The sequence below is a fragment of the Muscardinus avellanarius genome, assembly GCF_963383645.1.
Source record: "Muscardinus avellanarius genome assembly, chromosome: 5".
In the NCBI taxonomy this organism is placed as follows: Eukaryota; Metazoa; Chordata; class Mammalia; order Rodentia; family Gliridae; genus Muscardinus; species Muscardinus avellanarius.
Genome location: NC_137790.1, coordinates 11,474,528 through 11,499,199, shown reverse-complemented (window position 1 = coordinate 11,499,199; position 24,672 = coordinate 11,474,528). Strand labels below are relative to the sequence as shown.

The 24,672-nt window shown below is 38.9% G+C and overlaps 1 protein-coding gene across 2 annotated transcripts in view; it reads left to right on the top strand.

Annotated features, from left to right (window-relative positions):
• The window catches only part of ITSN1 (intersectin 1), a gene marked incomplete at both ends in the record, with an annotated part of 173,042 nt that overhangs the window by 61,802 nt on the left and 86,568 nt on the right, over window positions 1-24,672 (top strand). Inside the window, 5 exons of one of the 2 annotated variants that reach the window (XM_080695676.1) lie at window positions 995-1,082; window positions 1,330-1,469; window positions 18,509-18,636; window positions 21,594-21,823; window positions 24,102-24,223. In XM_080695676.1, coding sequence (XP_080551802.1) covers window positions 995-1,082; window positions 1,330-1,469; window positions 18,509-18,636; window positions 21,594-21,823; window positions 24,102-24,223 — 708 coding nt within the window. Of the gene's footprint in view, window positions 1-994; window positions 1,083-1,329; window positions 1,470-18,508; window positions 18,637-21,593; window positions 21,824-24,101; window positions 24,239-24,672 lie in introns of both variants that reach the window. The other variant, XM_080695677.1, reaches the window with a different exon arrangement.

Here is a 24,672-nt window from a genome sequence, read left to right as displayed (position 1 = left end):
TGGACTATACACTTTTATTTCACATAAGCCAGTTTGTATCTGAGTGTGGGTGTTCCAAATGATACTGTTATTTCTTTGAGAGGCTATCCCACCTGGGCTCATGTCGTCCTCCAATTGGAGTATCCCAAGTAGCTGGGACTACAGGCAAACATCACCATGCTGGCTCAGAAATTTTTTAATTAAGGATTCTTTTTATTTTTTTTCAAACCAAAAGTCAAGGCTTAAGGATTATTTTTATTAAGGTAAAAATAGAAGCCAAATATTCCTTATTATGTCTGGAAGGACAACCATTTTTACTGGAATGTGTAGAAATTATACAGGATAGTTTCAGCTGAACTTAAGTAAATACTGTGCTTGGCAAGTTGTCCGTGAAATCTGCAAACAGCCGTACAGTGTGGTTTTAGCTTTTTTCTTGTGACAGTTAAAAAATAGTTGGTTAAAGACTTTTGTGTACCTGTTTAAAAGTCTATCCTGTGTGGTGGAAAAATGTGTACAGCAGCTAAGAATCTCTCAACTTTAGATATGTGTTATACATAAATTCAGCCCAATTAAGTATCAAAGCTCAGATTGGAATAATAATTTCTACTGAATTCATTTATGAGCAGCAGGGTCACTGCATGTGTACTCGATCCTTGTGTAATTTAGAGATGATTATTTCAGTTTTTTCTCTTGCATTTGTACTTCCAGTGCATTTCTTAAATGCTTATAAATAATCCACTAAGTCAACAAGAATGCAAGTGGTATCAAGGGAGCTCTAACTGCCTTCAGCTGATTTTAGTGAAAAGCATTTGGCAAACAGCTAATTCCTTGGCAAGAAAGCAAGAGCCTCCTTGAGTAGCAATTAAATGCATTTCACCATGAAGGATTTGGGGTGAGATTAGGAGTGTCTCCAAGGGTCAAGAAAACTGACTTAAGCTTTGTTTTGTGGGCCGTGGTTACCATGGGCGTAGTAGTGTTCCTTGTCATTCATTCTTATTTTCCTGTCTTCTCCTAGGAATCTCAGCAAATGCTTGGAAGACTTATTCCTGAGAAACAGATTCTCAATGATCAGTTAAAACAAGTTCAACAGAACAGTTTGCACAGTAGGTATTTTATTTTTAAAATTGCCCTTTCCCCTCCCCTCTCTTGCCCCCTTCTGTCTTATGCTGGGGATTGAACCCAGGGCTTTCTGCATGCTGAGTGCATACTCTAACACCAAGCTGCACCCCATCTGTGACCTTTTCATTTTTTACTAGCAATAATTTCCTTAAGTGACATGAAAACTTTAAATACCATTTTCCTCACTGCCAATTAAAGTTTTTCCTATCTCACAATGTTTTTCTAAACTAGGAGATTCACTTCTCACACTCAAAAGAGCCTTAGAAGCAAAAGAATTAGCTCGGCAGCAGCTACGAGACCAACTGGATGAGGTGGAGAAAGAAACTAGGTCAAAACTGCAGGAGATTGATATTTTCAATAACCAGCTAAAGGTAACTGTTCTGTGTATGTCCACATATGTGCCCTATGCTTTAATTTTCCTAACTCCTCTGGTGATTAGTTGATATTGAACCCAGGCAGAAAAATTTGTTGTGCTAGTTTTTTAGCTTTGGTGAAAGCCTTCATATTGATGAATGAGCAGTATATGATCTAAATTTTATTTTTTTTTCTCCATTAAAATATAAAAACGAGCTGGGCGTGGTGGCGCTTGCTTGTAATCCCCACACTTGGAAGGCTGAGACAGGAAGATCGCACAGGTTCAAAGCCAGCCTCTGCTGGCTTAAGAGACCCTGTTTCCAAATAAAAAATATAAAATAGGTCTGGGAGTATAGCCCGGAGGTATAGGGCCCCTGGGTTCCATCCCCAGTACCACCAAAATATGTGTGTGTGTGTGTGTGTGTGTGTGTGTGTGTGTGTGTGTGTGTGTGATATATACACGAATTTAGCTTTTTTAAACTACTGCTGAGTGAGTGCCCCAGCATGACATCTATCTTTGACCTAGTTAATATTTTTATGCATTTCCATCCTCTTGCTTATTTATCAAGTTGAATTCTAAACAGTAGGCTCCCCAAAATTTCCTTTTTCTTGGGTTCTTTGAGTACTCCTGAAAGGGACTGGGTTTTTTTCCCCCCTTTTAAAACAGATTTCTTTCTGTCACTTCTTACCTTCAAGATTGTGCTTAACTATATAGATCTTTATCTTGTTACCTCACATTTTAATTTTTTATTATTTAGTGGAATAATTGCTCTTTGTTTCTCTGGCAGGAGTGGTGTATGGTTTTGTCACGTTTGCACAGTAGAACTCAGAAAAATGGCAGAGCTCCAAGGGAAAATAAAATAGCTCAGAGTACAGCTTCTTTCTATTGGATGTTTTCATTTTAATGTCACAGCTTTTTCATCCTGAGAATGTTAATTAACTCATAATAAATTTATGCAAACTGCCTACTTCTTTTAAATAATAATTATATGTTATTTTATTTATTTATTTATTTATTTATTTATTTATTTAATTTTTTGGTGGTGGTACTGGGGTTCCTGGAAGCCCTTCTATCTCCGGGCTACACTCCCAGAACTATTTTATATTTCTTATTTATTTGGAAACAGGGTCTCTTAAGCCAGCGAGGCTGACTATGAACCTGTGCGATCCTCCTGTCTCCGCCTCCCAAGCATGGGAATTACAAGCGTTTGCCACCACACCCAGCTATATGTTATTTTAGATTGAAGTAGATATTTGAGGGTTGTTTTTTTTTTTTCTGATATTGGGGATTGAACCCAAAGACATTCTACCTTCCAGCTACACCCTGAACCCAATTATATTTCTTATTTGGAAACAGGGTTTCCCGTGGTTGATGCAAGTTTCACTGCTTGCTGAGGCTATCCTTGAACCTTCAATCCTCCAGTACAGGGATTACAGGCATGTGCCACCACACCTGGCTTGTTTGTTTGTTTGTTTGTTGGTTGGTTGGTTGGTGGTACTAGGGATTGAACCCACAGGCATTCTGCTTCCAAGCTATGCCCCAAGCCCTAGATTTTTTTTTTATTATTTTGAAACAGGGTTTCAAAATAATAAGTTGCAGAAAGCCTCACTTAAATAGCTGAGGCTGGTTGCAAACCTCCAGTCCTCCATGCCTGGCTGATTTTTTAGTTTTTATCTATTACGTACTTATTAGAAATTGGATGTTAGGTTTTTTTCCTCCCAATATTTGCTTTCCTTTTCTAACTTAAAATTTTTTATAATTGATTTTGGCCAATTTAGCTTTGGGGGATAGAAAGAAGTAAAACTCCCATTCTCTATTACAAAACCAAAAATATGAATAAATAAGTTTGAAAGCATATTTGAGATTTTTATTCCCTCTCCGGTTTTAGAGTCTAGGCCAGATTGTCTAGACATCTGAGTTTGAAGTATTTGTGCTGTTCCTTCTGTGGACAAGGTAATGAACTCTCCTCATTTGTACAATTCTGGCAAAGTAGTCTTAGGGAAAATATTATTTAGCCAACTGATGTTTCTCTTCAGGTTTCTTTCATGCTTGTACTATGTATGTTCTATATTTGTATGTATGTGATTATATATGACATCAGTGTTAAAAGTGCAATTATAAGTTATCCAAGTATAATAAGAATACTCAGATTAGCTCTCATTGACTTGTCACCCTTTTAAGCAGAAAAAATAGAACATGGTTGCAATTATGCAGTACTTTATAATAGTATCTTGGAATATAAACTGTTAAATATTCACATACTTTCTCAACCAAGCAGTGGTACAGATTTATCTTATTGTTGATTCTTTTTTTTTTTTTTTTTGGTGGTACTGGGGGTGGAATGCAGGGGCTTTTCTACTTCTGGGCTGTACTCCCAGACCTATTTTATACTTTATTTGGCAATATAGTCTCACTAAGTTGCTGAGAGCCTCAAGTAGCTGAGGTTGGCTTCGAACCTGTGTGATCCTCCTATCTCAGCCTCCCAAGTGCTGGAATTAAAATCATGCGCCACCACACCTGGCTGTTGATTCCTTTTTTAGAAATTTATTTTCCCCCCAAACAAGGTTCAGATGTTAGAAGATGATATTCTAGGGGAAGACCCTTTTTTGTGTGTGTATGTGGGGATTGCTCCACAGGGATATTTTACCTCTGAACTACACCCCAACTTTTTAAATTTTTATTATTTTGATACAACAGGGTCTCGCTAATTTAATGAGAGTCTCAATTCTTGCTGAAGCTGACTTTGAACCTGTGATCCTCCTGTCTCAGCCTCCCAAGCACTGGGCTGACAAGCATGTCCCACCATGCCTAGCTAGGGCAAGACTTTTAATTAATGCCCAGAAGATTTATGGATTAAATAAGTGTGGCAGTTTAATTACTCTTGTCATTGGTAAAGAGACCACTCTTCAAATGTGGTGAGTTGCTTTTGTGACTAATTACTATTTAACTGACTAGTGCTGCCTTCAATGTTAGAGTAATTCTTATGCAATTATAGAAGTTAATTTAGCCCTTTTCCGCACTTGCCCTTTTTCCAAATGTACTTGTTTTGTTTGTTTGTTTGTTTGTTTGTTTGTTTGTTTGTTTGTTTTGGTGGTACTGGGGTTCCTGGAAACCCTTCTACCTCCGGGCTACTCTTAAGCCAGCAAGGCTGGCTTCGAACCTGTGCATTTCTCCTGTCTCTGCCTCCCAAGCACGGGGATTACAAGAATGCGCCACCACACCCAGCTTTTATATTTTATTTGAAAACAGCATCTCATTAAGTTGCTGAGAGCCTCACTAAGTAGCTGAGGCTGGCTTCGAACCTGTGCAATCCTCCTGTCTCAGCCTCCCAAGCGTGGGAATTACAAGCATGCGCCACCACACCCAGCCTGTACTTGTTTTTAAATAAGAACATTTCTGTCTTTTAAATTTTAATTTTGGCTGGAATGTAGCTCAATGGCAAAGTGGTTGCTTTGCAAGTGCAATACACCAGGTTCGATCCTCAGTGCCCAAAAGACAAAGACCAAAAAGAACAACAACAACAAAAAAGTTAATTTTGGTTTTTCACTAACTTTAAATGTAATATAGTAAGTTAAAAAATTACAAACAAATATAATCTTGTTTTGATGTTGAACATCCACTTGGAAAATTTACTGAATATGGTATGTTGCCTTATAGCTATTTCTAGAATTCCTCTGAAACCTGGTGAAGCTGAAACAGAAACAGTTAAATTGAAGAATCAGGAGTTATCATGTGATCGGGACAATGCAGAGGCTGAGTTAACGTTTAGTTTTCTGGAGGTTTCCTACCCACTGTTTTTTGTTATGGCCACACTGAAAAATGTGAGGGATTTCCTCCCAAGTTTAGATGAGGTGTTCATGAGCAGCTATGATTTCTAGTATGATGAGCCAGGAAGAGCCAGCAGCCTGACTTTTGGAATTTCTCAGGTGCCCTCTTGATAAGCCGTGCCTTTAGAGCATCCACACTAACGACGATAAAATCTACGTCTGTCTTGCCCAGAGGGAAGCATTGGCAATTGTCCAGTCATGAATCTGCTTTCTTCCAAACCTTTCTTCCCAAAAAGGAAGCCAGATGGAGAATATAGAAAAGAAATTAGGACTTAGCAGTTGAATTTCATATTCATGGATATCGTTCATGTAGAACAAGAAAATGCAGTTCCTTCGATATGGCTCGTACAAATGTTCGAAATTAGTTGACCAGGACACTAAACCTATTAAATTGTTGGCTCTATAAATGAGACTAACATTTAGTGAAAACCAATGATCTCTCTGTTTTTAAAAGTTTGTAATAAGTTATTTAATGACTTTCATGCACATCAGTATAAAGATAATATAGAGGATAATTGTATCTTGATTCTGAAGTATAAGACAGAGATTAGACAGTCTATTTAGTTTCTTGAATGAGAAAGTGTGGAGACTATGTGTATTTTAATACTTTCTCCATTTTAAAAAATAACATATTCTGATTTAGTCCTTTCCTACAGAAGTCTATTTCAGAATCATTCTTCTTTTGAGGGCTTTTCCCATTTTCTTCATTGCAGGAAAGATAATACTTCCACCTTCTCTGCACAAAACATGGTAACCAATGATGGCAATTCTCAAATTTATTTAAAGAGGAAAAAATTACAATTGTAATTAGGTTTACTTGTCTTTTTTTCAGATAGGAGGCAATACTGAAAATACAAAGCAGACTTAGAATTACTGTCCACTGTTGTTCATGACTCCAGATTCACCATATGGGCCCTTTTGTTTCTCTGTGATCTTTTAGAAATCGGTGCTTTATTCTTTCCTTCCAGAAATGCCTATTTTTTGTGTATTTAAATAGACCTTTACCTTATGATGTGATATTTAGTATTTTCTAAATGAGTTCCCAAGGTGGAGGTAGGAGTATAACTCAGAGGTAGAACACTTGCTTAGCGTTAGCAAACCCTGCATTCACTTCCCAGCACCCCATACACCCCAAGATCTGTCTTTCTAGTTTATCAACTCAAACTACGAAATACTTGAGAAAGGAAACAGAAAACTCGCACCATAGTACATAAACTTTGGTTTTATTTTTTAAAATAAACAAGAGGAGCTGGGCGTGGTGGCGCACGCTTGTAATCCCCGTGCTTGGGAGGCAGAGACAGGAGGATCGCGCAGGTTCGAAGCCAGCCGCGCGCGCTGGCTTAGGAGACCCTGTTTCCAAATAAAAATGTAAAAATAGGTCTGGGAGTGTAGCCCGGAGGTAGAAGTAGAAGGGCTTCCAGGAACCCCAGTACCACCAAAAATAATAATAATAATAATAATAATAATAATAATAATAAATATAAACAAATAAATAAATAAATAAACAAAAGGAGAAATTCTAGCACCTTAAGATACTGAAGCACCTACACTAGAAATTCTCCAGTTAGCAGCCTTTGTATTTATGTCACCTTGGTGTAAACCAACTTTTAGCTTTCTGATAATCAGGTGAAATATCCAAGCAGTGAATTAGCCAGAAGTAACTGATTTTGTTGGCGATTTTTGGTGCATGAACTAATACTCCTTAAAGCAGCTTTAATTCAGTGGATCAAATTTATCTACTATAAATTTTTGCTTTTAAAATATATTTCATATGCAACCAGTCTTTTATGTTAAGAAATCATCATCTTAAACTTGTGTTCCAGAAACATCAATGTTAAATTGTTAACTATAACATTTATATCTCAGTTTATAGGAACATCAAAACTCTCTATATGCCTAAATGACACATAAAGATGTTGTTTTGATTGTTTTTTTACTTTTGGTGCTTACCTAGAGATATAAAATTATATTTCTAGTTAATGTCAAATAACATTACTGATAGGGACTTATTTTTTCAGTACTACGGATAGAACCCAGGGGCATTCTATCTCCGAGTTATATCCCCAGCCCTATTTTTTATTCTTTATTTTGAAACAGGGTCTCACTGAGTTGCAAAGGGCCTCACTAAGTAGTAGCTGAGGCTGTCCGAGAACCATGATCCTCCTGTCTCAGTCTCCCAAATGCTGGGATTACAAGCTTGCGCCACCACACCCACCTGCATATATTTCTCAGGCTAAGAATGATAAGCCATATCCAGCCCGTTGCTTCAGCTTCCCCTACACAGATGAGAGCTCAGTGTCCAAGACAGCGTTACCAGGAAGTACTAGCCTTCTTCGTAACAGTTAATAATGGCTAGTAATTATTCAACGTGGAGTATAGCCTTCTTTGTAACAGTTAATAACGACTAGTAATTATTCATCGTGGAGTACATTGAACCTTCTTGACAATTCATATGTATGGTAGTGTAGGTTTTGAATTAAAGTTGAACAAGGTGCTGAATACCATTGCCTTTATGATAGACATTTTAGATAATTAAATTTGCCACTATAAAAATTTGAAAAGGCACTTGATTATTGCTTGTGTGTATGTGTGTTTTTCCATCATATGGGAGATATTTTGGTGAGTATATTATTCCAAAAGTGTACAGTATTTTATTTCTTAGTGAAATTTAAGACAGATTAAGAATCATATTCCTACTGGGCGTGGTGGCACACACCTATAATCCCAGCATTTGGGAGGCTGAGACAGGAGGATCACAGTTCGAGGACAGCCTCAGCTACTTAGTGAGGCCCTCTGCAACTCAGTGAGACCCTGATTCAAAATAAAGAATAAAAAAATACAGGGCTTGCCGGGCGTGGTGGTGCACACTTGTAATCCCCATGCTTGGGAGGGAGAGACAGGAGGATCGTACAGGTTCGAAGCCAGCCGCACTGGCTTAAGAGACCCTGTTTCCAAATAAAAATATAAAATAGGTCTGGGAGTGTAGTCTGGAGTTTGAACAGTTCCATCCCAGTACCACCAAAAAAAATAACAGGCTTGTGTGTAGCTCAGAGGTAGAATATCCCTGGGTTCCATCCCTAGTACCACACACGCACACATAAAAAGAACCATATTCCTGAGCTGGAAGTGGTGGCACACATTTGTAATGTCAGCACTTGGGAGGCTGAGGCAGGAGGATCGCACTTTGCAGATAGCCTCAGCTACTTGTGAGGCCCTTTGCAACTCTGAGCCCTGTTTCAAAATAAATAATAAAAAATAGGGCTGGGAGTGCAGCTGGGTTCCATTCCTGGTACCCCACCAAAAAAAAAAAAAAGTGTCATTCCTCAATATACTGGGAAATTCAGGCTTTCTAAGTTACATACAGGGACTGTTAAAATGATAATGCCTGAAATGAGAATGCCAGTTATGGCAAATAAGGTGGTTTGCTGAACTCAGACTTTTATAAAAGCCCTTGGTTTCAGACACTTGCTTTCATGTCAGGCTTGCTCATTATGAAGGCAGTGAAAGGCAACATGTTTAGCAGCAAGGGGAGAAAACAAAAGGGCTGGAGACGGCGCTGCAGAATAGAATGAGAGGTCAGGGTAAAATGCTTGGGAAAGGAAACAGTGACGGAAAGGTCCAGAAAGAGGAGATGGAGCAGCAGCAGGTGAAATCAGGGAACTCAGATGCCAACACATATTTGGCCATCTTATTTTGTTTAAGATGAAATTTTTTATGATCTTTGAAACATACTTCTTCTGCATAGAAGTAATAAAATGCTTTAACTTATTACTTGTGGTTGTGAGAATATAAGCAAATAATTAGAAATTTCCCAGATTCAAAATAGCTAACAGATACTGTATCTGTGCCATACAAGTAGACTAGTGGTTGACTGAGTTTTTAGTTATACTGTAGGATTTTTCTTTTTAAGATTTTAAGAAATGTTTGATAAAAGGATATTTAGAAGGAGAAGAAAGCAAACTCGGTCTTATTTTCAATTTCTCCTCTCCTTCCTTCCTCCCCACGCTTCTTCCCTCCCCTCTCCTATTCTCTTCTCTTATCTCTTTGTCTCTTTTTGTACTGTGTATTGAACCCCAAGGGTCATTCTACTTTTGAGCTACACCCCCATCCCTGTTTTACTTTTCATTTTGAAACAGTCTTGCTAAGTTACCACATACTGGCTTGTGATCCTCCTGTTTCAGCCTCCCAAGTGCTAGGTTTACAGGTATATGCCACCTCGCCCTTTTATTTTATTCTCTTTTATTTTATTCTCTTATTTACCCATATCCCTTAACAACTTTATCATTCAGAATGATGTGCATTAAAAATAATAGAGTAAGCCAGGTGTGGTGGTGCATACTTATAATCCCCATGCTTGGGAGTCTGAGACAGGAGGATCGATCGCACAGGTTCAAAGCCAGCCTCAGCTACTTAGTGAGGCTCTCAGCAACTGAGCGAGACCCTGTTTCCAAATAAAATATAAAATAGGTCTGGGAATATAGCCCAGAGGTAGAAGGCCTCTGGGTTCCATCCCCAGTACCACCAAAAATAAAATAAAATTAAAAATAGAGTAATAGCTGGGCATGATGGTGCACGCTTGTTATCCAAGCATTTGGGAGGCTGAGACAGGAGGATCACGGTTCTCTGCCAGCCTCATCTACTTAATGAGGTCCTTTGAAATTCAGTGAGACCGTGTTTCAAAATAAAGAATAAAAATAGGGCTGAAGGTGGAGCTCAGAGGTAGAATGCCCCTGGGTTTCATCCCCAGTACTATAAAAGAAAAATAATGATGATGATGATGATGATGATGATGTCATCGTCGTCGACGACGACAACAGAGTATAAGCCAGGCGTGGTGGCGCATACTTGTTATCACAGTACTTGGGAGGCTGAGACAGGAGGATCGCAGATTTGCGGCCAGCCTCAGCTACGTAGTAAGACCCTCTATAACTTAGACCCTGCTTCAAAATAAAGAACAAAAAATAGGGTTGGGGGTGTAGCTCAGAGGTAGACTGACCCTGGGTTCAATCCCCAATACTGAAAAAAAATTATCATAATAATAGAGTATTAGCTGGGCATGGTGGCGAACGCTTGTAATCCCAGCATTTGGGAGACTGAGACTGAAGGATCGCGGTTTGCGGACAGCCTCAGCTACTTAGGTCCTCTGTAACTTAGTGAGACCCTGTTTCAAAATAAAGAATAAAAAACAGGGCAGGGGGGGTGTAGCTCTGAGGTCGAATGACCCTGGGTTCCATCCCCAGACCCGCTAATAATAATAATAATAATAATAATAATAATATATTGTTTGTGAATAAAACAGCTATTTTGGAGAGAGTTCTAATTTTCAGGACAGACTGGAGTTAGTTGTGCTTTCTGGTAATATAGGTAATTTCTGGTAATTTACCAGTGCCTCCTAGGAGAAGGTTCTATTCCTGTTGTGAAGGCCACAGAGTTTTCTAGCTCATTCCTCCATCCCCGTCACATATACCCTGCCTCAGTTTCCCACAGCATTTTTGATATATTGACTACAGTTTGAGTCATGGGAAATGTGCTTACTATTTAAGAAATACTGACTTCAGATTTCTAAGTAATATTTGAACATGTTTTTAAACATTAGTGTTTTTCAATTTAAGTAACCAAGCAATATATCTTTTTCTTTATATTCATGCCACTTTTAGTATTTCACAAATGAATAAACTTTATAATTTTGTGATAAATGGAATGCCCTTTTACCTTGATTTGGGTACAGTTTCTGTGTCCTGAAATAGTTATCCTTCAAATTTTCCTTACAGGTACACGTTCCTCTATCTTCATTGGATATGTTCCTTAGTAGTTTTTGTTTGTTTGTTTGTTTGTTTTGTTTTTGTTATTTTTTACTTATTTCACTACTTAATTGGGAAAATTTGTGTATTTTAAAAATCAGAAGGCCTTTTAAATTTTTTGATATTATGTGTTACGTATTATCCCTGGGAGAGAAATAATTATTATTTCTATAAAAGCAATTCTACTTTTGGCTTTCTCTAGGTACTAGATTATAGATAAAACAAACACCTGGAATTTCTGGTGCTGGTACCTAGATCAGTTTTTATAAAGCAAATTTAAATTTGTGTGTGTGTGTGTGTGTGTGTGTGTGTGTGTTTGTGTGTGTGTGTGTGTGTGTGTGTTTGTGTGTGTGTGTGTGTGGCTGGGGCTTGAACCTGGGACATTCTACCTTCGAGCTATATCCCCAGCCCTATTTTATTATTATTATTATTATTTTTTATTTTGGAGCCAAGTCTCAGTAGGTTGCAGAGGGCCTCACTAAGTTGCTGAGGCTGACTTGGAACCTGCGTGATCCTCCTGTCTCAGCCTCGTAAGTACTAGGATTATAAGCATGTGCCACCACACCTAGCCAGATTTAATTTGAATAAGCAACTTTACTTATGATGTTGAGTGAATTTTAAGTAATTAGAATATTTTTTGTCTCCCATTTCTAAGAAACAGCCTGAGGCAAATATCAAAAGCAAAATTATCTTTCCAAAAATTTAGATGTCCAACTCAGCAAATAAATTCTCATTAACTGTTGGTCTTCTTTCATAAGCCCCTTTTGCTGGTTTATCTTTTTCCCTTTGCAGGCATTTATGTAAAATAACATTTATGAGAAGGAATCTCATTCGTATTAAGCAGGTGGATATTTCGAGTAACATCCTTTCACATAATACATCTTTTTTCAACTGTCTCTCAGACCAAATGAAGAAGCACTCACAGTAATCAAGTCAAGCCATGCTGTGCCCTTTGGCACAGCAGTAAAAAAGCCATCTTCAGTGAACTTCAAAGCCAGCCCTATTTCTCAATGGAAAAATAGTTGAGCCTTTTTGGGTATTCAATTTGTCAAATATATTGCTTTTGAAATACTTTGGCTATATGCCACAAGATGTCCAAAGATGTTTTATATAGCTCTTTAGGGGAAATAAGTGACTTTTTCCTTCTTTAATTTAGGGAAGAAAATTAAAAACAAGCTCATTTTCATTTTATCTCAACTAATACAGGATCGAGCTTTTATTTGCTTTTTTTTATTGTGGTCTATAATCTGTGTTTGATCAGAGATCCTTTGAGAATCTAATAAAAGGTATAAGCTGCTGGGCGTGGTGGTGTACCCTTGTAATCCCAGCATTCGGGAGGTGAAGACTGGAGGATCCTGTTTCGCGGACAGCCTCAGCTACTTAGGGAGGCCCTTCACAACTCAATGAGACCCTGTTTCAAAAATAAAAAGACTACACCGGGTGTGGTGGCGCACGCTTGTAATCCCCTAGTTTGGGAGGCGGAGACAGGAGGATCAAGGCAGGTTTGAAGCCAGCCGTGCTGGCTTAAGAGATACTGTTTCCAAATAAAAATATAAAAATAGGTCAGGGAGTATAGCCGGAGGTAAAAGGGCTTCCAGGAACCCCAGTACCACCCTCCCCCCTAAAAAAAAAAAAAAAAAAACTAAAAAATAAAGCTGGGGATGTAGCTTGGAGGTAGAATGTTCCTTGGTTCCATCTTCAGTAGTGTAAAAAGTAAAAATTAAAAAAAAAAGCTATATGCCTTCTCTACTAGAAAAAATGTACATACTCCCTACCTAATTTTATAGCATTCTTAGGGCCAAAGCTTTTTTATGGACTCTGGTTAAGAAACTCAAAAGTTTATATCTATAGAAATCTTTTCATGTTATTGGTAATAAAATTCTTATTGTTTTAAATTCGGCAAAGTTAATACACCTTATAGTCCCAGCTACTCAGTTCAGGGCAAGCCTGGGCAACATAGTGAGACCCTGTTTCATAATGAATTTAAAAACAAATCCTAGAGGTAAAAGAAACCCTAAAAAACATTTATTTTTCTGATTCATCTGCTGGCCTGTGTCAGGAGCCTGGGTTTAGGATCTAAGTGTCTGGGATCAGGACCTTTTAATTATAGCTTTTACCATTTTTCAATTATGTGTGCTACACATAATTTTTCCCATAAAAGGACTTATGTGTAGCTTGTAGGTAACACTTGTTAAATGCTTGTTTAACAGTTTCTTATTCATTAAGAAAGCAATTAAGCCGGGCGTGGTGCACATGCTGTTAATCTCAGTACTTGGGAGGCTCAAGACAGGAGGACTGCAGGTTCACAGCCAGCCTTGGCAACTTAAGGAGGCCCTATTTCAAAAGAGAAGAATAAAATAGGGCTGGGGACATAGGTTGGAGGAAGAATGCCCCTGAATTCCATCCCCAATACCACAAAAAGAGAGGGGGGGGCAGGGAAGGAGGGAGGGGAGTAATTTACCAGGCATGGTAGCTCATGTTTGTAATTCCACTGCTAGGGAGGCTGAGACAGAAGGATCATAGGTTGGAGAGCCCCAGCAATTCAGTGAGATTTGCAACAACCTAGCAAGACCCTGTACAGGAAAAGTAGTTTGGAGTCAGAATGTCCCTGGGTTCAATCCCCAGTACCACACACATACCAAAAAAATGTAATTGTACTTTAGTAGAAGATAATGTTAAGCCGGGCGTGGTGGCGCACGCTTGTAATCCCCACGCTTGGGGGGCAGAAACAGGAGGATCGCACAGGTTTGAAGCCAGCCGCGTGCACTGACTTAGGAGACCCTGTTTTCAAATAAAAATGTAAAAAAAAAAAAAAAAAAAAAGGTCTGGGAGTGTAGCCCAGAGGTAGAAGGGCTTCCAGGAACCCCAGTACCACCAAAAAAAAAAAAAAAAAAAAAGATAATGTTATGCTATTGCCCACTCTACCTACTGAAAAATGTACCATTGAAGACCCCTCACTGAAGTCAAAAGAGTTGTGTACTTAATACCATCTTGCTAGATAAATACCCAGCCATATTTCTGTGATTATATAGTAAATAATTTTAAAAAATAAGTTAGTTTTAGAGGCATGAGTGAGATACTTAATTTCTTTTTTTTTCTTCTTTTGCCTTTGCCATAGTAGAGAAAAACTGTGACAATGTACATGTGAACAAAAGAGAATTTGCAGGGTTACTGAAAAATTGGATTGCCCCCAGGCAAAGTTCATACATTACTGTTGTAGTTTTTTTCATAACTACTTCTCCTAATAATAGTTCACTAATTTCCTAGATAAATAAGCAATTAAATGACACCAGATTTGTTTGTCACTTTGGAAGAATTAAAAGGGTACTTTAAAAGAACTATAATTGGACTTGAGTCTCTTTAACAGTATTGAAAAGAGCCTAGTGCAGCCATCTGTCGCCCTTGTGAAAGTACCGGGTATTGCACATGGGCTTTGTTATGGCCAAGGAAAGAAAGCTATTCACTAGCTTTTAGTACATATTCCAGCCCTTATAGATTGCCTTCTCGGAAGTTCACCTTCTTTAAAAAAAAAAAAAAAAAAAAAAGTTTATGTTCCTAGAATTATAAATGCTCTGCATATATTTTCATGCCATCTTAAATTCCCAAAGTCCAAGGGAAAAGAAGACCTGAAAAGCCTGCCAGACCTGCTGAGGTCACCCCCATGTACTTAAAATTGATTGTGTATCTCAACAGAGCTTAACTTGGATGAAAGAAATGATAGAAAATCTTTGCAGTCTTCAAATCTGCCAGAGCCTTCTGGCACCTTCTTTGACATCTGTTATTTTGTGGCTCCCTCAAGCTCCATTTCCTTGGAGAGGTACTTGAAGCTGCCACTTACTTAGATCCTTCCAAAGATAGGTTTAGCGTATCCTGTGACGGTGCTGTCCTCAAAAACAAATGTGTTTTTACGTTTTTCTTCCTTCATATATTGGAAACATTTAGAATTTATTTTTAAAGCTGTCTCATTGGCATAATTATTTTTCTATAGGGTCTTTAAATTTTACTTCTAGTTACTTTTTCATTATCTAGTACCTTCTAACAAAGTACTGTCTTTATTTCCATCTGTCTTTGTGACATCTAGTAAAATGATCTGTCAATCTGTATCCAGTTACTAGAGCTCATTTAGAAAGGAAATGTGCACAGCCAGGTGTGGTGGCGCATGCCTATAACCCCAGTACTTGGAAGGCTGAGACAGGAGGATCGTGGGTTCAAGACCAGCTTGGGCAACTTAGCAAACACTGTCTCCAAATTAAAAATAAAGAGCTGAGTGTGCTGTTCACAGGTAAAGTGCTATTGAGTTCAATCCCCAGTAATGCCTCTCCCCCCCCCAAAAAAAAAGAAAAAAAGAAATGTGTACTGTGATTCTTGGAAAAAAAGTATCTTTAATTGTGCTATCTGTGATATATTGTGTCCTTTTTTTTTTTTTTTTTTTTTTTTTTTTTTTTTTTTTTTTTTGGCGGTACCAGGGTTCCATCTCTGGTACCTTCTACCTTTGAGCGACACCTCCAGACCTATTTGTTATTCTTTATTTTGAAACAGGATCTCGCTGAGTTGCAAAGGACCTCACTGAGTAGCTGAGGCTGGCTTCGAACCTGCGCAATTCTCCTGTCTCAGCCTCCCAAATGCTGAGATTACAAGCATGCACCACCATGCCCAGCATGCTAATGTCCATTCTTGTGCAGTACCTCTTACTAAATATTTTAATATCACTGGTTTCTTATCCTGAATAAAATAAGAATTTTAAAAAATATATAGGTTCTTGAGCATCAAACTAAAATTCTTTTTTTCCCCCTCTCATTTCTTACTTCTTTGTATTTAATTTCACTCCGGGTTATTTTGTCTATACATTTTTGGTTTATTCTTGCAGTAAGAATAAAACTCTAAGTAAAAAAGACTGAAATAAATTAAGAGCACATTTTCATGTGATGAACAGTGTCTAAGAATTCAACATCCTAGAGGTAAAAGAAACCCTAAAAAACCATTTATTTTTCTGATTCATCTGCTGGCCTGGGTTCAGGATCTAGGTGTCTTGGATCAGGACCTTTTAATTATAGCTTTTTACCATTTATTTTTTTCTTACTAATTTTACCAATTATTCTTTCTGAACTTATATAAGAAATTTATACTAGTAAAAATGAAATTTTAAATGAGAAAAGATGGGTGGTGCGCACTTGTAATCCTAGCATTTAGGAGGCTGAGACAAGAGAATCACAGTTTGAGGACAACCTCAGCTACTTAGTGAGGGTCTTTGCAACTCAGTGAGACCCTGTTTCAAAATAAAAAATGGGGCTGGATTTGTCGCCCGGAAGTAGAATGCCCCTGGGTTTCATCCCCAGTACCGCAAAAAAAAAAAAAAAAAAGGTTTTGTCATTAGGTAATGACAGATGAACTTACCCATTTTGAGTTCTGGTCCCTCCCTTAGGATCCTTTATTCCATTTCAGTTTCCCTTTTCATGTAGAGACACTAAGCTGAGCCAAGCATGCTGATTACTCCTTACAACAGGAATTGACCCATTATTTGGTTTCTCTTTGAAATATCAATTATCATTTCATGTTGACTCCAAATTACTATAAAAATCAATGTGGCTGAATTCTTAATATATTAAAATTAAGTTTTATATCTTATAGTATGGGAGTGAGAAAGATAATGAAAAATGGAATTCTTTTCTTTTTCCTTCGAGTTGATTTTCCTCTCAGTCAGAACAGTTAGATTGAGATTTTCTTGTTACTGTCCATTCTCCATTCTTGACCACCTCTGCCTGCTCCCTAGCTAAAGCTTTTGTCCCTGATTCAGACACCACATACCCAGGGCTGTGCCACAGGAATTAGTTCACTAGGTCCTTACAGAGTTGCTTTTTCCTGCTGTGTCTCTGCTGGGTTCCCCACTGAATCTCTGCCCTCCCATCTTATCCCTCCCTCAAGTTTCTCCCTTTATCCAGGCCGCTTCTCTCCCTAACCCTCTAATTGCCAGTTATTTTTTTTTTTTTTATCTTTGTTCCCTTTTAGAGACTCTCAAATCCGTTTACAGTTTACAAAACACTTGTATATGCATTCCAATTTTACCTTCTTAACAGTCTAACTAGCAAGAAAAGTCTGGTGAAAACCTAAGGACCTTTTCCCCAGTAATAAGTGCATTTTAACACTGACCTGCTACAGAAAATCTCTTTGTTGTTCAAGATTTAATTTAAAGGTAGAATTTAGGGCTGGGAAGAATCCTACCCATCTGAACTTGCCAGTGAGCAAGATGACAGAAGACAGGGCAGTCCTCAGTCCATAAATCTCACGCAGAGACCTGACAAACTGCCTTCTCGGAGGACCAGATATAGCGAGCTAACCAAGAAGTCAGCTGAAAACATGGCTGTAGTGAACACTTGGGCTCATCAGATCTATTACTGACCCAAGAAAGAAGCGTTTTCATGACAATCTGTGAGTGATCATTCGAGTCCTATAAAATCAGAGGGTTCCCCCTCAACAGATGTTCTCTTTTTCTTCATACTTTTTAGTGTTTAAACTTCTGACTCAATGTCATAGAGTGCATTTTATTTTCAGTAGCCTTCTAAAGAAGTTAAGGTTATTCTTGGGGCTGGTGTCAAATGAGGAAATCAGACCCAAGGAGATGATCATCAAAGTCTAGCTCTTTAAACCTGACCTTTGGGTTAGTTTGAGGCAGTTGGCAACCTCATACCTGGATTTAGTAAGAGAAGAGGCTCAGGAAGAGTTGTGATTTGGAGAAAATCACAACAGAGTTGAAGTCATAGAGCTGAGAGCCATCTGTTTGCTCTGAGATCGTCTATCACAAAAAGGCAGTGGGATTTGAGTAGAGAGAGTGTGTACATTTTCAGAGGCAGTGGAGGTTGGTGGGGATCCATTTTCAGAAGAACTGTTAAGATTTGATTCAAGAATATCACCATATCTTAAAACTGGTTATAGTTGGGCATGGTGGCGCACGCTTGTAATCCCAGAGCTTGAGAGGCTGAGACAGGAGGATCGCACAGGTTCGAAGCCAGCCTCAGCTACTTAGTGAGGCTCTCAGCAACTTAGTGAGACCCTGTTTCCAAATAAAATATAAAATGGGTCTGGGAGTATAGCCCGGAGGTAGAAAGCCTCTGGGTTCCACCCCCCAGTACCACCAAAAAAAAAAAAAAAAAAAAAAACCAAACCTGGTTATTCCACTGAGCCTGTAGCAGCCTCTGCTCCTCAGATGATGGGAAATGGTATATGTGCTGTGGTCACTAGAATGTAATCGTGAGCAGCCTTTGGAGATTAGTCATGTCAAACTGTAGACTGATTTTAGTTTTCTTTCAACCCTGATATGTCACCTCCTAGTGCTCTCGGCTTCCTCACTATGAAATGTCGATAACATACTGATAACAGTTAATGCCTGTCCCCTTGTGTCATGACAGAAACTGTGTCTTCATTACTTATAGGAACTAAGAGAAATACACAGTAAGCAGCAACTCCAGAAGCAAAAGTCCATAGAGGCCGAACGATTGAAACAGAAAGAACAAGAGCGAAAGATAATAGAATTAGAAAAGCAAAAAGAAGAAGCCCAAAGGTGAGACATTTCAGTGGGTTGTGAACCCGTTGGGAAGAAGCTGAGTATTTGCTCTGCTCTGCCTGACTTCTCTAAGTGGTTCCTGTACCAGAAAAAGCCCTCAATCTTTAATATGTGTGTGTGGACAAGCATAAACACACACACATATAAATCCTTGCATATGTAAGTACCCCCTGAAGTTTTTAGTTAGTTCCCAGAGCTCTCCTATGTAGATTAGTGGAATTATACAAGGAAATTGGGACACTTGGTTGGCTCATTTGCATGCTAATGACCAAAATACGTTTCCAGTCCACAGCCTTTTAATAACAGCGTCGGTCAAAGTGCCTGGTCTGAAATCAAAGCCCCCAAGCTCACCAGCCACACAGGGCTTCTCTCGCAAGACCAAGATTGTGCCTCTCTGTCTCTTTTCTTCTTTTTTGCCTCTGCAAATTAAACTTGAGGACAAAAGGAGGAGATTGGCCCCTGCTGCTTAGGATGCAAACACACTTTTGTCTGTTTTTGTTTGAATATTTGTGTTTGTGGTTTCTTTTTTCTTGTAACAGTCTGTATTAAACTGTAGAAATGTGTTTGTTACCTTTTGGTACGTCTGATTTTGTTAATGGATATGTGCTTTTTAAATTTCAGTTCGTTTTAAATGCTCTGAAACAAGAATCACCTGATGTCCCAGTGGTGTGCTATAAATTATAAAAATTAGCTATTGAAATTAGACTGAAAAGAGAAAGAAACAAGCGCTTGAGGCACGCCATTGACTTTAGGGGCTTAATTCATGTGAACTGCCTAGACCTGTGTGTGCTTTGTTATATTCTGAGTCAGCCTAGTATTTGTTGATAATTTTTGTTTTTAAATGCCAGTGAGGAGGTGGCTGAGATCTATCACTTTAGAGGACTATTGTATGGTTTTCATGGTGGTAAGATGAAGGATTACCTCATTGGAGGTGTCAGTTAACTATCTTATCTTTAGTGTTTATAAAATGCTTTCATTATTTACCTCGTGCTATAGCAAACTTTGAGATTCCACAGAGTAGGTGCAAATGGAAAATATAATACAGAAAATACTATAATACAAATGCAGCATGTAATACATATTCCAATTAAACACAGTACCTGAATTTTAATATCAGCTATTTGATGATTATACACTATAAGTGTATAAGTATATAGTGACCATCATTGGTAGAAAATTCAAAGCTATTTTTATTGTGTTTTATTTTTTGGTTATGACTAACATTTAATATCTTTAACCCCATCAAAAAATGTGAGGTTTTTCTGATGTTTCCTTGAAAGACACTTTTAAATTATAAATAAGATGTTTGAGATTTAAGTTAAAAGCTGGGCATGGTGGCACACACCTGTAATCCTAGTACTTGGGAGGCTGAAGACAGGAAAATTGCAGGTACTAGGATAGCCTCAGCAATGTAGCAAGACTCAGCAACCTAGTAAGACCCTGTTTCAAAACAAAAGTAAGAAGGGCTGGGGGTGTAGCTTAGAGGTAGAATAACCCTGGGTTTAATGCCCAGTAGCCAACAACAAAACAAAAAACCATTAAGTTAAAAAGGACTCTGCACTAAATTTCCACACTCATAAAGTAAAAATAAATAATAATTTTTGATGATTAAGGTAAAGGTTTCATTTGTTTACATTATGTACTTGTGGTAGTTTTCTAATTCCCAAAGATAACCTTTAAATGTTGCCCATGTCACACCAGTTCAGGGTGGAGACTGTGGAACCAGGCTGCTTAGGATTGAGCCACAGGCACTGATGCTGTGTGAAATGGACAAGTCGCTTAAAATCTCTGCCTCAGCTTTGGCATCTATAAAATGAGGATAAGAACAGGTCCTACCTGCCAGGTGTCAGGGTTGTATGGAAAGCTAGCTGTCATCATTATAGCATTAGCACACATGCACATTAGTTTTATTTAAAATGCTTCTTTGGCCAGGTGTGGTGGCGCACACTTGTCATCCCAGCATTTGGGAGGCTGAAACAGAAGGATCACATTTCGTGGACGGCCTCAGCTACTTAGTGAGGCCCTCTGCAACTCAGTGAGACCCTGTTTCAAAATAAGAATAAAAATAGGACTGAGGGTGTAGCTCAGAGGTAGAATGCCCCTGGGTTCCATCCCTGGCACCAAAATAAATAAATAAATGCTTCTTTGAAATTTTACATAGTTTTTTTGGGGATATACTCCCAGACCTATTTCTATATTTTTATTTGGAAACAGGGTCTCTTAAGCCAGCAAAGCTGGCTTTGAACCAGCACGATCCTCCTGTCTCTGCCTCCCAAGCGTGGGGATTACAAGTGTGCACCACCACACCCGGCAAAATTTTACATAGTATTGTGGACTAAGTGAAAAGTCATCTCTAATCTTTCCCTGTGAATTTCAAGTTGAGGCCAGCATAATGTTCAATGCCTAGCTATAGTTGTATTTATCTATTTATGTTAGCTACTTTGAAAAACAAGAAATAGTTGAAGTCAGCAAAATAACCTGTTTCTTTCAACTTTGGGTTTTGGAGCAAAATGTGCATGTAAATGTGACATACCTTCACTAGGGAGGAATTGTAATGATCTGATCGATTATGTGCTTATTTAAGTTTATAAGTTCTCAGTTTGTTGACTATTTTATCTACATAAAGATTCTTAGATTCTTCTGTGTTCTATGGTTTCGTTTTTTGTACTTTAATACCAGTGTCAACCTTAAGAAGCATTTTTTCTTATCCTTATAACCACTTTGTAAAATACATCACAGATTTTCTTTCTGGGTTTTTCTAAATCACATGATTTTCACTGCAAATTAGAGTCCTAAAGCCTTTGTTTCATGAATTCAGTTGCTTTTTCTGAAGAACAATATTCCCTTGATGTTTAGCAGCCCATTGACTAGACCGAGCTCTTTGATGAAAAGAGACAAGAGTGGTGTTAAATTGGAGTTGCTTCCTCGCTGTAATCAAGCATCTTTGTTGGCAGACGAGCGCAGGAAAGGGACAAGCAGTGGCTGGAACACATGCAGCAGGAGGATGAGCATCAGCGGCCAAGAAAACTCCACGAGGAGGACAGGCTGAAAAGGGAAGAAAGCATCCGGAAGAAGGATGCTGAGGAAAAGGGCAGACCAGAGGCCCAGGACAAGCTGAGTCGGCTTTTCCACCCACACCAAGACCTTGCTAAGCCAGCTATCCAGGCACCCTGGTCTACTGCAGGTATTAGAAGCCGCAAATGATTCTAGGTGTTGGGTGTTGCTCAGGGGGAGAGTATGTGCCTACATGCTCGAGGCCCCAGATCCATCCCTAGCAACCCAACCCACCCCCAAAAAAATGATTATAGAAAATAGGTCATGCATTTTCCAAGAGCCTCTTGAGAAATGTCTGTCTCTGATCAAGCCCTATAATGGGTATGTTCATGGAGATGAAATCCTCAGTTTCTTCTTTTGAACAGCGCCTCTCTTCATTCTTCAGGGCCACTAGACGTCTGTTTGAGACTCCTACCCCTTGCCATTCCGGAGTCCTCTACAGATTTAACCAAAGTGGCATGAGTTCCACTGTCAAGTTCCACTCACACACCCACATCGCAAATGGTGGCTTATAACACAGAGAACCTCTCTGACAAAAAGAGTTTGCTGCTTCTTTGGTTTATTACTTTCCCAGGCATTTCCAAATTGTTTCTTCAGCAGAAAGTGGCACCCACACCAAGGTAGCACTCACTGTCTTCTGTGCGTAAAACTCTTATTTTTTATCTTCTGAAAAGTATGACTGTGTTTTGCCCTTCATACATAATTTGCCTCATTTTAAAACAGGTAGATGAAGCCAGGCGTGGTGGTATACGCTTGTAATCCCTGCGCTTGGGAGGCTGAGACAGGAGGATCACACAGGTTCAAAGCCAGCCTCAGCTACTTAGTGAGACCCTGTTTCCAAATAAAATATAAAATGGATCTGGGAGTATAGCCCAGAGGTAGAAAGCCTCTGGGTTCCACCCCCATTACCACCAAAAAAAAAAAAAAAAAAAAAAAAAAGATGAAAACCCGGTCCAGTTGAAGTAACTAGAAAAAGCTATCCATTATATATGATATTCGATGCAGCTTAAAATATATTTTTGTGTGGGTGTGTTAGTATAATGTTGTACAGTTTTGCAAATAATACTCAGCAGAAGAAAGTAATTAGTTTTGCTTTCTGGTAAATTGTATTAGTTTTATTTGTTTGGTCAGTTTACTTTTGTAGCATTATAGTACATGGAAAGAAAAACAGATCTTTAAGCCATCCATAAATGTGCATTTGTTTCCCATCTACATTGGACAGGGATGGAGTAAGGGTACAGAGTTGGGCAGGTACCATCCTGCCTAAGGTGCATGTAACTCAGGGAAAAGTCTGAAAGGTCCTGGGTCCTGGCATAGCAACCCTGTCATAGGAAGGGCAGATTTATTATTTTTTTCTATCCTGAAAAGAATTTCACTATTACTTAACATTAGGAAATTAGGTTCTTTGTTTCTCCTCCTAGTAATGAGAATTTATTTTCCACTTTTTGTCAGTGGGAAATATTGTACATCTTGTGGTTCAAGACCACACAGAGATGTAATTCCTCCTACCGCATTTTGAATACGATGGGTAGATGGCAAAACACTTGCAGCTCTTGGGTAGAGAAGTCCATAGGGCTGTTATTGTTAACCAGAATCCAAAATATCCTCTGTTTGCATGCATTTTTTAAAATCTTACTTAAAATATAAATTATTTTTGTCTAGGATCCAAGGGCTCATTTTTCCCCAGAGGAAGACATGGCTTCACCAGGGAGTATCATGAAATCAACACTTAGGTTTTATATGACTGTGTTAAGGACCTAAAACCTCAATGTTTCCATGACTGTTAATGTGGACAGTTGTGCTTTTCTACTCCTTCCCAAGCAAGAGTTCACTGGTTAAATCAGATCTGGGGTCAGTCATATGCTAGTTGCTGCTTTGTGCTCAGCAGCCTGGGTGGGGACGAGAAAGAGGTGTTGATGCTTTACAGATGTGCGCTGCTGGAACCCAGGCCAGCAGGCAGAGAGGAAACCTTTAGGCTGCCTCCTGCACTCTGCAATGGAATGGCCTTGGGAGAGAGGCCACTAATGAGTTGTCTGATGGGCTTGAGCTGCAGACAGCAGATTTTGCTGTCATATGTGGTTCAGAAATTCCTTGGCACATGCCTGTAATCCCAGTCCTTGGGAAGCTGAAACAGGAGGAGTGCAGGTTCATGGCCAATCTCAGCAACTTCGTTCCTTCACAACTTAGTGAGTCTCTATCAAAATAAAAAAATAAAAAGGGCTGGGGCTGCAGCTCAGAGGTAGAATGCCTCTGTGTTCAATTCCCAGTAACACAAATGCAAATTTCTTGAAGAGATGAAAATAGTTCAGTTATTAATTTGAGATAGGAAGTAGAGATGTTGGTTTTTTGGCTTGTCATATGTTGGTGTGTCTTATAATACCCGCCACTCCGCTTTTCTTTGTAAACAGAAAAAGGCCCGCTTACTATTTCTGCACAGGAGAATGTAAAAGTGGTGTATTACCGAGCTCTGTACCCCTTTGAATCCAGAAGTCATGATGAGATCACCATCCAGCCGGGAGATATAGTCATGGTAAGAAAGACGCCTGTGAGAGTCGTTTCCTTTGATGGTGAGCATCTGCCACCTTTTTGCACTTTGTTGACCAGTTGTGAAATTGTCAACAAGCATGAAATCCAGGAATCCAGTATCTAGTTTGTGAAGTATAAGTTCAGTATTCTTCTCTTTTTATTATGATGAAATATGGTATTTTAAAAACATATCCTAATACCGGGCATGGTGGCGCATGCTTGTAATCCCAGTGCTTAGGAAGCTGAGACAGAAGGATCGCACAGGTTCAAAGCCACTCAGCTACTTAGTGAGGCTCTCAGCAACTGAGTGAGACCCTGTTTCCAAATAAAGTATAAAATAGGTCTGGGAGTGTAGCTCAGTGGTAGAAAAGCCCCTGGGTTCCACCCCAGTACCACCAAAATAAACAAACAAAAAAAAAAAACATATCCTAAGCTGGGCATGGTTGCACATGC